This window comes from Staurois parvus, unplaced genomic scaffold (genome assembly GCF_062004578.1).
Source record: "Staurois parvus isolate SC_StPar_1 unplaced genomic scaffold, SC_StPar_1.0 ptg000058l, whole genome shotgun sequence".
In the NCBI taxonomy this organism is placed as follows: Eukaryota; Metazoa; Chordata; class Amphibia; order Anura; family Ranidae; genus Staurois; species Staurois parvus.
Genome location: NW_028317854.1, coordinates 4,536,708 through 4,550,427, shown reverse-complemented (window position 1 = coordinate 4,550,427; position 13,720 = coordinate 4,536,708). Strand labels below are relative to the sequence as shown.

The 13,720-nt window shown below is 43.4% G+C and overlaps 1 protein-coding gene across 1 annotated transcript in view; it reads right to left on the bottom strand.

Annotated features, from left to right (window-relative positions):
* TMEM132E (transmembrane protein 132E) overlaps window positions 1-13,720 on the bottom strand; it is a 643,603-nt gene that overhangs the window by 19,080 nt on the left and 610,803 nt on the right. The window contains exon 7 of the mRNA XM_089668454.1: window positions 1,244-1,523. Coding sequence (XP_089524580.1) covers window positions 1,244-1,523 — 280 coding nt within the window. The remainder of the gene's footprint in view (window positions 1-1,243; window positions 1,524-13,720) is intronic.

Genomic DNA, 13,720 nt, shown 5'->3' with positions numbered 1-13,720 from the left:
GCTACCTGCTCTCCTCTGATAAATATATTATACAACCCAGAGATCCCTAATAGTCTGTCTTATACTCAAATGAATTTTTTGGGCAATCAATGGGATACTTCAGCTTCATCACTTAATCAATCCAGTCACTCGTAAGATCAGATCTTTTGAGGAGATCAGAGTGTGGAAACCTTCTATACCTTTACAAGCTCGTTATACTTACCTCCAATTTTGCCATATTTTTCACACTCTGAGCCCTTCTTTAATGTTGATCCACCCCACGGACTTTACTCAGGGTCCTTCCCAGATGCATTTTATATCTTCACTGTATAAACTACTTCAGGATGAAGCTCCTTTGGAGAGACACTTCCATCTTTTTATGAGTAAATGGGCGGAGGCCCTTGAACGTCCAATCTCCTTAAAATGTTGGCAGATAATTTGGGAGGCAAACCTCCCGATGTGTCACTTATAAAGAGAACATATATAAAATATTGATGTACTGGTACAAAACCCCTGTTCTCTTACAAGCTATTAACCCAACCTTATCTGAGAGATGTTGGAGATGTCTGGGTGATACAAGCTTTTTGGTACATATCTTTTGGCTATGTACTCAGATCCAACACTTTTGGGCTATGGTTAGAAATGTCTTGGAACAAGCTCTCCTATTAGATCCACTTCATTTCCTTTTAGGTCTTCCATTTAAGGGAATTTCTAAGCATTCCAAAAAACTAGGGGTACACATACTGACTTCCACCAGAAGATTAACACCTAGATTTTAGAAATCAATGGATACCCCTACGCTGAGCCATCTATTACAACTTATTTCCAAAACTAGAGCTATGGAATACCTTACAGCTTTACCTGGTGAATATCAAGGTCATTTTACTGCCACTTGGGAAATATGGGATCAATCTCCCTTTGGTAATATCTCCTCATCTACCCCTGACATTTCATAAATCTCTTATCCGATCTACACATAACTCCTTAGCAGGTCTGTGTTATCCTAGGTTGTTAAAATATAAAGTTTCATCATGCTGTCTGTTAATTTTCTAGCCTTTTTCGGTTGATTTTGTTGCACAATGCCCATACCCATGTTGTTGTTGTATTTCTGTACTATTATAATTTTCATTTTCATTTAATAAAATTTTACAATAATTAAAAAAAAAGTATCCTTTACAAACACTTTAAAGAAAGTACAAAGGGCAAACACTAAAAAGAAAGTTTTCATTGTACTATACAACTTAGTTCCATTTCAAAAACTGACCTTAAATAAAGTGGTACCAGGTTCTCTTCCTGCCAAAGTATTACTATCAACCATTTCAGCTATTCTAGAGTCTTCAACTTGCATGAAATCATTAACTAGATCCGTAACTTCCACCATCCAGTTTGGACCAAGCATTGTAATCACTTGGTCAGTGCCTTCAGAAGATGTAGTGTGAAATTGGGTAAAAACTTGCAAAGTGGCATGTTGATATTGTAGAGTACAGCCTCGATTTAACTTTCTATCTTCCTCTTCATCATCATCATCACTGTCACGTACTGACCTGCCAATAAAAGACAAAGAGGAAAACCCCATAAACAAATTTTTTTGCAGTAACATAGTACATTATAAGCAACTTTACCAAGGAGTAAGCTTGCAACAGTTCTTTGGAGCAGGCCTCAATACAAATGTTAGCATTTAGTTATCCTGATCAGTGCTTTGCTATACGTTGGCCAATTTAGCCAAATATATTTAAAATGTTGTTACTAATAATATGTTAAATGATTTTTGCTGGATATTACAAGATGTTTACGGAAGAGTCTACAATTGATTACCACTTTCCTGTTAAATCCAGTTTTATGTAAATGAAGCCTGTCATGAGAAAAACATTAAGGCTGCCACTGCTGTACTCTATGTCTGAAAATGCTAATTGCCTAGCAGTCACAAAGACCCTCTTGCTTCTATACTTTGAGTCCCTAATGTGCATATTAGATCTAGGTCATTGAGTCGAATATTGAAGCTAGTGGTTCAACAGCCAGATAATTAACAGTTACAGGTTTGCAATGGCAGCCCTCTTGGTTGGCTCATGAGAGGTCTATTTTATTATGACAAAACACAAAGTACAACAAAATAAAAAAAAATCCATAGTAACTTATAAATCATCTGCATGTCGCTGTTGACAGTATGTAAAATGTATCTCTAGTCAAAACCTTTATTTTGGTTTTAGATACAGAGGGGAAGGGTCAAGTTTTGATTTCTGTCTATGTTCTCGTTGGGGAGATTTGACCCTCTATTTATGCTGATGACTAGAGATGAGCGAATTATTCAAAAATTCGATTCGGCTGATTCGCCGAATTTGCGGGAGAAATTCGATTCGATGCGAATTTATTCGCCGCAAATTTAACTTATTTAAAGGGTTTCTAGGCTTCAGAGAGCCTTTATATTAGTGCAGAACACTGTACCTTTAATTTAAATGCCCTTGGAGTCTGCTGGGGAAGAGAAATAATACTGTCAGTCAGTATGACATGCAGATGAGTGCCGTCGATCTTAGAATCACCTGTTAGGAATGGACTGGCCAGCAATGGTGGGACTCACCTGCCTTTTGATCTGCAGTACCAGGGCTGGCCAGCGGGTGCTCCCAGCAATCAGAGACTCAACCTTTCAGCCAGCTAACACCTGGAACTGATGATACTGGGGTATTTAAGGGATGGCCAGACCCACAGACTCTGCCTTGGTGTTGTGTTTGTCCTGGGCCCTGTATCTGTCCTGCATCCTGTTTCTGTTCCTTTGCTGACTTCTCCTGCTCTGATCCTGGCTTGTGACCCTGACCATCCCTCTGTCTGACCCTCTGTACTACGCTGCTTGCTACCTGTTCTGATCCCTGGCTTGTGACCCGGACCATCCCTCTGCCTGACCCTCTGTACTACGCTGCTTGCTACCTGCTGAACCTGGCCTGTGACCCCGACCATTCTCCGCTTGCTCCCCCTGTACCTACCTGCCCAATTGATATTGACCCGGCCTGCCTGACGACGCTTGCTTGTATATACTGTTATCTGTGGGTGGTTTGGTTTGGTTTGTTTGCACCGTATTATGTTTTAGTATTGCACTGCGTTTATGTTTGTACTGTTAGTGTTAATAAATTATATTGTTTATAACATATCTGAGGTCTGCGTTTCCCTGCTTCAGTCACACACCTCTGGTCATACCTGGGAGCCCTGACATTACACCAAGGCCAATCCTGACCAGAAGTGGCTGCACAGGGAAGCCATCTTGGCTTGTTGATGGGAAGGATGGATCTTGAGGAGGTTGAGTATTTATATCTGCTAGTGTTTGATGACAGGGAGTATGCTTATCAAACTCTGAAGGAGTATACCCGGGATGAATTGCTAGAATGTATACGGCTCGCTCATGTTCTAGTAGATCAGGGCACAGTGTTCTCTGAGGTGCAGCCATTGATTGAGGTTTGTGCAGAGTTGGTTTCATCTGGTTCCCCCGAATGCAGGGATGAATTTTTGCCACCATTTAGTGCAGACCAGGTAGAGTCCCTGGTGTGGTTATTAGAGGATGATGTGGGTTACTTTCTGGAGCGTTATTCCACATGTTCACCACAGACACTGAGAGATTGTATAAACGCAGTGCAGTCATTGACCAGACAGACTTTGTGTAAGCTCAGCTTTGTTCAACCCCTACTGCAGACATGGACAGATTTGTTGCACCCAGCCTCAGTCAGCTTACAAAGACCCAGTCCTGCTTCTAACTCTACTCCTGTATTCCCACCAGCTCCTCCAGTTACAGCCCAGTATACTTGGCTATCTACCGCATGTCAGTACCCTGTTCCCACTCGCTGCACCTATCCTGCCTTTAACCCTGTAAAAAAGCCCTCTGTAGCAACTGCTCCCTCTCCTGTTCCATCCTCCAGTTCTTCTCTGTCTCCAGCTGCTCCATTCGTTTGCAGACCTGCGTTTACTTGCAGTGCTCCAGTAGTTAAAACCAGAAAAAAGCGAAAATTCTTTCCAACCAATACCATCCTGCCAGTATCCAAACCGGTGAGCCTGCCTTCCGTGGTTCAGACTGATGCCTGTACGCAGCCTGATGCCTCTACTCGGCCTGAAGCCTCTACTCGGCCTGAAGCCTCTACTCGGCCTGATGCCTCTACTCGGCCTGAAGCCTCTACGCGGCCTGAAGCCTCTACGCGGCCTGAAGCCTCTACTCGGCCTGATGCCTGTACTCGGCCTGATGCCTCTCTTCAGCCTGAAGCCTCTACTCGGCCTGATGCCTCTACTCGGCCTGATGCCTCTACTCGGCCTGATGCCTCTACTCGGCCTGATGCCTCTACTCGGCCTGAAGCCTCTACTCGGCCTAATGCCTCTACCCAGCATGATGAACTGATCCAGCCTGACGATCCTATTAGGCCAGTTGACTCGATGCCCGCTGTTGATCCAGATGATCCGGTACCTGATCCGGTGCCCGCTGTCGTGCCAATTGACTCAGAGCCCGCTGTCGTACCTGGTGACTCGGTGCCCACTGCCTTGCCAGATGACGCGGTGCCCGCTGGCAAGCCAAATGACCTGATGCCTGGTGACCTAGTGTCCGCTGTCATACCTGATGACCCGATGCCCGCTGTCGAGCCAGACAATCCGGTACCTGATGACCCGGTGCCCACTGTCGTGCCTGTTGACTCGGAGACCACTGCCTTGCCAGATGACGCGGTACCCGCTGTCGAGCCAAATGACCTGATGCCTGGTGACCCGATGCCCGCTGTCCAGTCAGACGATCCAATGTCTGACCCAGTGCCCGCGGTCATACCAGTTGACTCGGAGCCCACTGCCTTGCCAGATGACGCGGTGCCCTCGGTCGAGCCAAATGACCTGATGCCTGGTGACCCGATGCCCGCTGTCCAGCCAGACGATCCAATGTCTGACCCAGTGCCCGCGGTCATACCAGTTGACTCGGAGCCCACTGCCTTGCCAGATGACGCGGTGCCCTCGGTCGAGCCAAATGACCTGATGCCTGGTGACCCGATGCCCGCTGTCCAGCCAGACCATCCAATGTCTGACCCAGTGCCTGCGGTCATACCAGTTGACTCGGAGCCCACTGTCGTGCCTGGTGTCTAGGTGCCCGCCGCTCCGCCTGGGGGCCCGAGACCTGTTGCTCCGCTTGGGGGTTCAGCGCCCGCCGCTCCGCCTGGGGATCCGGCGCCCGCCGCCCCGCCTGGGGGCCCGAGACCTGTCGCTCCGCCTGGGGGTCCGGCACCTGCCACTCCGCTTGAGGGCTCGAGACCTGTCGCTCCTCCTGGGGGTCCGGCGCCCGCCGCTCCGCCTGAGGGCCCGAGACCTGTCGCTCCACCTGGGGGTCCGGCGCCCGCCGCTCCGCCTGAGGGCCCGAGACCTGTCGCTCCACCTGGGGGTCCGGCGCCCGCCGCTCCGCCTGAGGGCCCGAGACCTGTCGCTCCTCCTGGGGGTCCGGCGCCCGCCGCTCCGCCTGAGGGCCCGAGACCTGTCGCTCCTCCTGGGGGTCCGGCGCCCGCCGCTCCGCCTGAGGGCCCGAGACCTGTTGCTCCATCTGGAGGTCCGGCGCCCGCCGCTCCGCCTGGGGGCACGATGCCTGTCGCCCCGCCTGGGGGCACGATGCCCGTCGCCCCGCCTGGGGGCACGATGCCCGTCGCCCCGCCTGGGGGCACGATGCCCGTCGCCCCGCCTGGGGGCCCGGTGCCCGCTGCTCCGCCCGGGGGCCCGGTGCCCGCTGCTCCGCCCGGGGGCCCGGTGCCCGCTGCTCCGCCCGGGGGCCCGGTGCCCGCTGCTCCGCCCGGGGGCCCGGTGCCCGCCGCCCCGCCCGGGGGCCCGGAGCCTGCCGCCCCGCCCGGGGGCCCGGAGCCTGCCGCCCCGCCCGGGGGCCCGGTGCCTGCTGATCCGCCCGGGGGCCCGGTGCCTGCTGCTCCGCCTGGTGGCCCGCTGCCTGCTGCTTCGCCTGGTAATCCGATGTGCCTCTGCCCGGAGTCCTGCCCGATGTGCCTCTGCCCGGAGTCCTGCCCGATGTGCCTCTGCCCGGAGTCCTGCTCGATGTGCCTCTGCCCGGAGTCCTGCCCGATGTGCCTCTGCCCGGAGTCCTGCCCGATGTGCCTCTGCCCGATGTGCCTCTGCCCGATGTGCCTCTGCCCGGTGTGCCGCTGCCCGGAGTCCTGCCCGGTGTGCCAGTCTTTGATATCCCGCCAGTTGCCAGACCCGGGCGGTGGAACATTTTGCCCAGCTAGGACTGTTTGGAGCGTCCTGAGGCCGCTCCTTGAGGGGGGGGTACTGTTAGGAATGGACTGGCCAGCAATGGTGGGACTCACCTGCCTTTTGATCTGCAGTACCAGGGCTGGCCAGCGGGTGCTCCCAGCAATCAGAGACTCAACCTTTCAGCCAGCTAACACCTGGAACTGATGATACTGGGGTATTTAAGGGATGGCCAGACCCACAGACTCTGCCTTGGTGTTTGTCCTGGGCCCTGTATCTGTCCTGCATCCTGTTTCTGTTCCTTTGCTGACTTCTCCTGCTCTGATCCTGGCTTGTGACCCTGACCATCCCTCTGTCTGACCCTCTGTACTACGCTGCTTGCTACCTGTTCTGATCCCTGGCTTGTGACCCGGACCATCCCTCTGCCTGACCCTCTGTACTATGCTGCTTGCTACCTGCTGAACCTGGCCTGTGACCCCGACCATTCTCCGCTTGCTCCCCCTGTACCTACCTGCCCAATTGATATTGACCCGGCCTGCCTGACGACGCTTGCTTGTATATACTGTTATCTGTGGGTGGTTTGGTTTGGTTTGTTTGCACCGTATTATGTTTTAGTATTGCACTGCGTTTATGTTTGTACTGTTAGTGTTAATAAATTATATTGTTTATAACATATCTGAGGTCTGCGTTTCCCTGCTTCAGTCACACACCTCTGGTCATACCTGGGAGCCCTGACATCACCGCACACTTCACTCATTTGGGCAGTCACGGGGCACGACGAAGAAGAAGAAGAAGAAGAAGAAGAAGAATGAAAAGAAGAAGAAGAATGAAAAGAAGAATGAGAAGAATGAAAAGAAGAAGAAGAATGAAAAGAAGAAGAAGAATGAAAAGAAGAAGAAGAATGAAAAGAAGAATGAAAAGAAGAATGAGAAGAATGAAAAGAAGAATGAAAAGAAGAAGAAGAATGAAAAGAAGAATGAGAAGAAGAATGAAAAGAAGAATGAGAAGAATGAAAAGAAGAATGAGAAGAATGAAAAGAAGAAGAAGAAGAATGAAAAGAAGAAGAAGAATGAAAAGAAGAATGAAAAGAAGAAGAAGAAGAATGAAAAGAAGAATGAAAAGAAGAAGAAGAATGAAAAGAAGAATGAAAAGAAGAAGAAGAATGAAAAGAAGAAGAAGAAGAATGAAAATAAGAATGAAAAGAAGAATGAACTATATTACTATATCAGTCTCTAATGGATGCTGGAGAGTTAAACCCCCTAACACCTGCTGTGCCCATTATGAGGGGTTCCCACCATCTCTGTGCTGAGGTTCCAGGTCTGCACACCTGCTGCGCCCATTATGAGAAGTTCCCACCATCCCTGTGCTGAGTTCCTGGGTCTGTACACCTGCTCTGCCCATTAGGAGGAGTTCCCACCATCCCTGTGCTAAATTCCTGGGTCTGTACACCTGCTGTTCCCATTATGAGGGGTTTCTACCATCCCTGTGCTGAGGTCCCAGGTCTGCACACCTGCTGCGCCCATTACTAGGGGTTCCCACCATCCCTGTGCTGAGGTTCTGGGTATGCACACCTGCTGTGCCCATTATGAGGGGTTCCCACCATCCCTGTGCTCAATTCCTGGGTCTGTATGTACACCTGCTGTGTCCATTGTGAGGGATTCCCACCATTCCTGCACTGAGTACCTGAGTCTGTACACCTGCCAAAAGAAAGTTTCAGGATTTTGAAGGAGCAAAATACAGTAATACTGGAACAAAAATGAGCTGCGTGGTGGAGTTGCCAGAAGAAGAAGAAGAATGAAAAGAAGAAGAAGAAGAATGAAAAGAAGAATGAAAAGAAGAAGAAGAAGAATGAAAAGAAGAAGAAGAATGAAAAGAAGAATGAAAAGAAGAAGAAGAGGAATGAAAAGAAGAAGAAGAAGAATGTAAAGAAGAAGAATGAAAAGAAGAAGAAGAAGAATGAAAAGAAGAATGAAAAGAAGAAGAAGAAGAATGAAAAGAAGAATGAAAAGAAGAAGAAGAAGAATGAAAAGAAGAATGAAAAGAAGAAGAAGAATGAAAAGAAGAAGAAGAAGAATGAAAAGAAGAATGAAAAGAAGAAGAAGAAGAATGAAAAGAAGAAGAAGAAGAAGAATGAAAAGAAGAATGAAAAGAAGAAGAAGAAGAATGAAAAGAAGAAGAAGAAGAATGAAAAGAAGAATGAAAAGAAGAAGAATGAAAAGAAGAAGCAGAATGAAAAGAAGATTGAAAAGAAGAAGAAGAAGAATGAAAAGAAGAATGAAAAGAAGAAGAAGAAGAATGAAAAGAAGAAGAAGAAGAATGAAAAGAAGAAGAAGAATGAAAAGAAGAATGAAAAGAAGAAGAAGAAGAATGAAAAGAAGAATGAAAAGAAGAAGAATGAAAAGAAGAAGAAGAATGAAAAGAAGAAGAATGAAAAGAAGAAGAATGAAAAGAAGAAGAAGAATGAAAAGAAGAATGAAAAGAAGAAGAAGAAGAATGAAAAGAAGAAGAAGAAGAATGAAAAGAAGAATGAAAAGAAGAAGAAGAAGAATGAAAAGAAGAATGAAAAGAAGAAGAAGAATGAAAAGAAGAAGAAGAAGAATGAAAAGAAGAATGAAAAGAAGAAGAAGAAGAATGAAAAGAAGAAGAAGAAGAAGAATGAAAAGAAGAATGAAAAGAAGAAGAAGAAGAATGAAAAGAAGAAGAATGAAAAGAAGAATGAAAAGAAGAAGAATGAAAAGAAGAAGCAGAATGAAAAGAAGAATGAAAAGAAGAAGAAGAAGAATGAAAAGAAGAAGAAGAAGAAGAATGAAAAGAAGAATGAAAAGAAGAAGAAGAAGAATGAAAAGAAGAAGAAGAAGAATGAAAAGAAGAATGAAAAGAAGAAGAATGAAAAGAAGAAGAAGAATGAAAAGAAGAATGAAAAGAAGAAGAATGAAAAGAAGAAGAAGAAGAATGAAAAGAAGAATGAAAAGAAGAAGAAGAAGAATGAAAAGAAAAAGAAGAAGAATGAAAAGAAGAAGAATGAAAAGAAGAATGAAAAGAAGAAGAAGAAGAATGAAAAGAAGAAGAAGAAGAATGAAAAGAAGAATGAAAAGAAGAAGAGGAAGAATGAAAAGAAGAATGAAAAGAAGAAGAAGAAGAATGAAAAGAAGAAGAAGAATGAAAAGAAGAATGAAAAGAAGAAGAATGAAAAGAAGAATAAAAAGAAGAATGAAAAGAAGAAGAAGAAGAATGAAAAGAAGAAGAAGAAGAATGAAAAGAAGAATGAAAAGAAGAAGAAGAAGAAGAATGAAAAGAAGAATGAAAAGAAGAAGAAGAATGAAAAGAAGAAGAAGAAGAATGAAAAGAAGAAGCAGAATGAAAAGAAGAATGAAAAGAAGAAGAAGAAGAAGAATGAAAAGAAGAAGAAGAAGAAGAATGAAAAGAAGAATGAAAAGAAGAAGAAGAAGAATGAAAAGAAGAAGAAGAAGAATGAAAAGAAGAATGAAAAGAAGAAGAAGAAGAATGAAAAGAAGAAGAATGAAAAGAAGAAGAAGAATGAAAAGAAGAATGAAAAGAAGAAGAATGAAAAGAAGAAGAAGAAGAATGAAAAGAAGAATGAAAAGAAGAAGAAGAAGAATGAAAAGAAAAAGAAGAAGAATGAAAAGAAGAAGAATGAAAAGAAGAATGAAAAGAAGAAGAAGAAGAATGAAAAGAAGAAGAAGAAGAATGAAAAGAAGAATGAAAAGAAGAAGAGGAAGAATGAAAAGAAGAATGAAAAGAAGAAGAAGAAGAATGAAAAGAAGAAGAAGAATGAAAAGAAGAATGAAAAGAAGAAGAATGAAAAGAAGAATAAAAAGAAGAATGAAAAGAAGAAGAAGAAGAATGAAAAGAAGAAGAAGAAGAATGAAAAGAAGAATGAAAAGAAGAAGAATGAAAAGAAGAATGAAAAGAAGAAGAAGAATGAAAAGAAGAAGAAGAAGAATGAAAAGAAGAAGAAGAATGAAAAGAAGAATGAAAAGAAGAAGAAGAAAAATGAAAAGAAGAAGAAGAATGAAAAGAAGAAGAAGAAGAATGAAAAGAAGAAGAAGAAGAATGAAAAGAAGAAGAAGAAGAAGAATGAAAAGAAGAATGAAAAGAAGAAGAATGAAAAGAAGAAGAAGAAGAATGAAAAGAAGAAGCAGAAGAATGAAAAGAAGAAGAAGAAGAATGAAAAGAAGAATGAAAAGAAGAAGAAGAAGAAGAATGAAAAGAAGAAGAAGAATGAAAAGAAGAAGTATTCCAGTACAGCAAAAAGTGTATCTGCAGAGAGCTCCGCTATTTCTGACAGTTCTCTGACAGTTCCTTCACATTTACAGCGGTTGAAACATTGTATCTATTTATTTCCGAATAAAAACATCTGTATCCTAAATGGAAACAAATAGATACAATGTTTCAACCGCTGTAAATGAACTGTCAAAAATAGCGGAGCTCTCTGCAGTGACACTTTTGCCGGCTGATCGGGAAAAATTTGATTCGTGCACCCGAAGTTGGCTAAAATTCGGATTCGATGCGAATCGAATTTTTCCCGATATTCGAAACGAATTCCACTTCGCCTGGTTCGATTCGCTCATCTCTACTGATGACCATTATCATTGAAAAAAAAATGAGGGAAAATCAAAAATTTTGGAGTTGTCCACAGAAAAAGGGGTAAAGGGAAAACTTGCAGTGAGTAGGGAACAGGGAATTGCTTGGACAATTCCCTCACTTTTGCTCTAACTTCCATTTAAGTCTATAGAACAAAAAATGGAAATTTCCCCAGTGGCACAAAGAATACATAGTTAAGAAAAAAATCCTGGAAGGGTGTTAACCCTTTCCTACTCTATTCAAAGCTAAAAAAAAAAGTTTTAGCTATTTGTACAAGTTTTAGTGTTTTAAAGTGCCTGTTTATCTAAAACCTTTTTTTTCTGGTTTTAGATAGGGTAGTGCAGGATTAGATCCTCTGTCAGCTGCCATCTGTGTTACTACTGCAATGATTCATTCTCTCTATACTGTATGTCCTGGTGACCATTATCACCAGAACAAGAGGTTGAGGGTATTCTATCAATATTGACACTTGTTCCAGTGACAAATGTCTGAAATGGGATTTACCCTTATGTTAGAGAATCTCTTCTTATTCCATGCTTGGTCTTCAGGACAGGAAGTGAAGAGAAATATCCCCAACAGTACATGGATATGGTGTTATCACCATCAGGGAATCTGTCTTGAAACTTCCATCCAGCCAATAATGCGGCTGTCTTTATTGTTCCGCTCACTAAAAAAAAAAAAAAAAACTAGTCATCTACAATCTAAGGTCCCTAACTTACATTCATACATACATGGGACAATTTAGACAGGATCCAATTAACCTATCAGCATGTCTTTGGAGTGTGGGAGGAAAGCAGAGCACCAAGAGGAAACCCACACAAGCACCATGGTCAGGAATTGAACCCATGGCCCATTTACTGCAAGGCAGACATGCTAACCACTAAGCCACTGTTATGGACCTGGCTGCTTCCAGCTCTCATAGATTGTGGACAAAAATGCAGGCAATTCAGTATTCCTGATCTATATAGTTATTCTGATACAGATATAACAGAGATAGCCAGGCAATTGGACACATAGACACTGGAATTGTTCAGGTACAGGATGCAGGCATATTTTCCAAAATACACATGATCTTGTGTATTTTAAAATTCTTGTCTGCTTCTGTTTTCCTCATAGATTAATTTATGGGTTTTGCCTGATATAGCATTTTGGAGCAGTTACCTTGGTAGAAATGCTGATTTTTTTTCTTATTCAGAAAACATTACATGAAAATGTATGCTAAGATTAGCAGATATATTCCAGCATAAGCAACACCACACAATTATAACAGAATAGCCAGTACTAAGGTAATTTCTATTTCTATACAAATAATACAATGCACGAGTGGATTATTTCAACTCCTAACTCTCAAGGTTTCGCATTCCAGTGTTTGTATGGAAACCAAAAGAAAACTGTGTAGTAGAAAAAGAGATGAAGTTGATATAGAAATTGTAAATGAAAGGCAGTGATTAGCATATGCTGCAAAAATGCCAAAATGTGTTCCAGGAGACGAAAAGGATACAAATAACTAAAAATGAGAAAACTACAAACTGAACTAGAGGATTCAGATAAACATAAAAGCAGCGCAATGGCAGGAAAAAGTCAGTAAGCGTTTGCACACAAAATGGAAATGCATAAAACAGTACAAATAGCAAGGCAATTCACATCTGCCGGCCAAATCAAACCCATTTGTTGATACTGTTTTTTATTCTTATTTACAATTTATGTTTAGTGCATTAGCATGCTGGACCAATTAAATGAAAACACATTAAACTGATTTGATTTCCCTAGAAACAAATTAACCAAATGCCATGCAGGATTAAATTCTGCTGCAATTCCTATTGGTCTACAGTTATAGTTATAGCGGGAATTCTGTGCTCGTTTTTCTTTTTTTCTCAGGACAGCAATGCAAAAAAAACATGCTGCAAAATATATGTGTAGTGCACAACACAGCTGTCCTTCAGTCTGTCCATCAATCCATTCTATGATGCCTGAGAATTATGCAATATCTACATCTGACAGATGCTGGATAAGTAGATAATGCAAGCTAGAGCAAACAGTTTGTTTTCTTCATATTAGGCATAAATCCTCTTCCCGTGTATGTAGGAAACCTAGGTGACACATACACACCATTCACAATCCTGCAGCCATACACTCTCCCCATTCTGCTCAGACCTGTGGGAGCACATTTTGCAAACATACATTGGGTGCATGACAGTCCATCAGCATTCCATTGCTGGGTTACTGGCCTGTGTTCTATATGTAATGTATAGTCTTGAAGTATCTACCCTTTCTTTCTAACCATCCGCTGTAGATTAGAATGGTCTGTAATCAACTGGAACAGCCTGTCCAAAGGGTATTACTTCAGTGATTCTAGTACCTTCTTTACTGCCAGACACTCTCTTTCTGCATGGGTTAGTTTCTGGCTAAGGTGTGCAAGTGAATGTTCTTTCTCAATAATTTCTTGGGAAAAGACTTCTCCAGGAAATTCTTGATTGAAGGTTAGATAGTTAACACTGCTCCAGTACGCAACACTACCTTCAGCTCTCTTGGTCTCCTCACTCCATTTTATTGGCTCATTTGGTGAGATTCTTACATGGAGCTGCTATAGTAGCAAAGTTAGGCATGAACCTTGGGGGATATCCTGAAATCCATAGAATGACATTGACCAGGACTAAGTTTTACTTTTTTCAGTTTTAGAGGTTTTATGATCCCTCGCCCAGTTCTATAGCCTCTTCCAGGGAATTTGCTCAATTTATTTTGGATTGCCTGCTTTACAAATGGAATGTAAAGACCTTCTGTAGGTGGGAATCCCATCAAGACTAAAATGTCAGCATCTAGATATGCCAAAGCAAATGCTTTGTGAGGATTAAGAATGTGGCTCAACATACTTTGGAATAAAGCTGGGGCTCCATGTAAGCCAAGAGGGAGGGTCACATTCTGGTACAGTCCATCTGGTGTC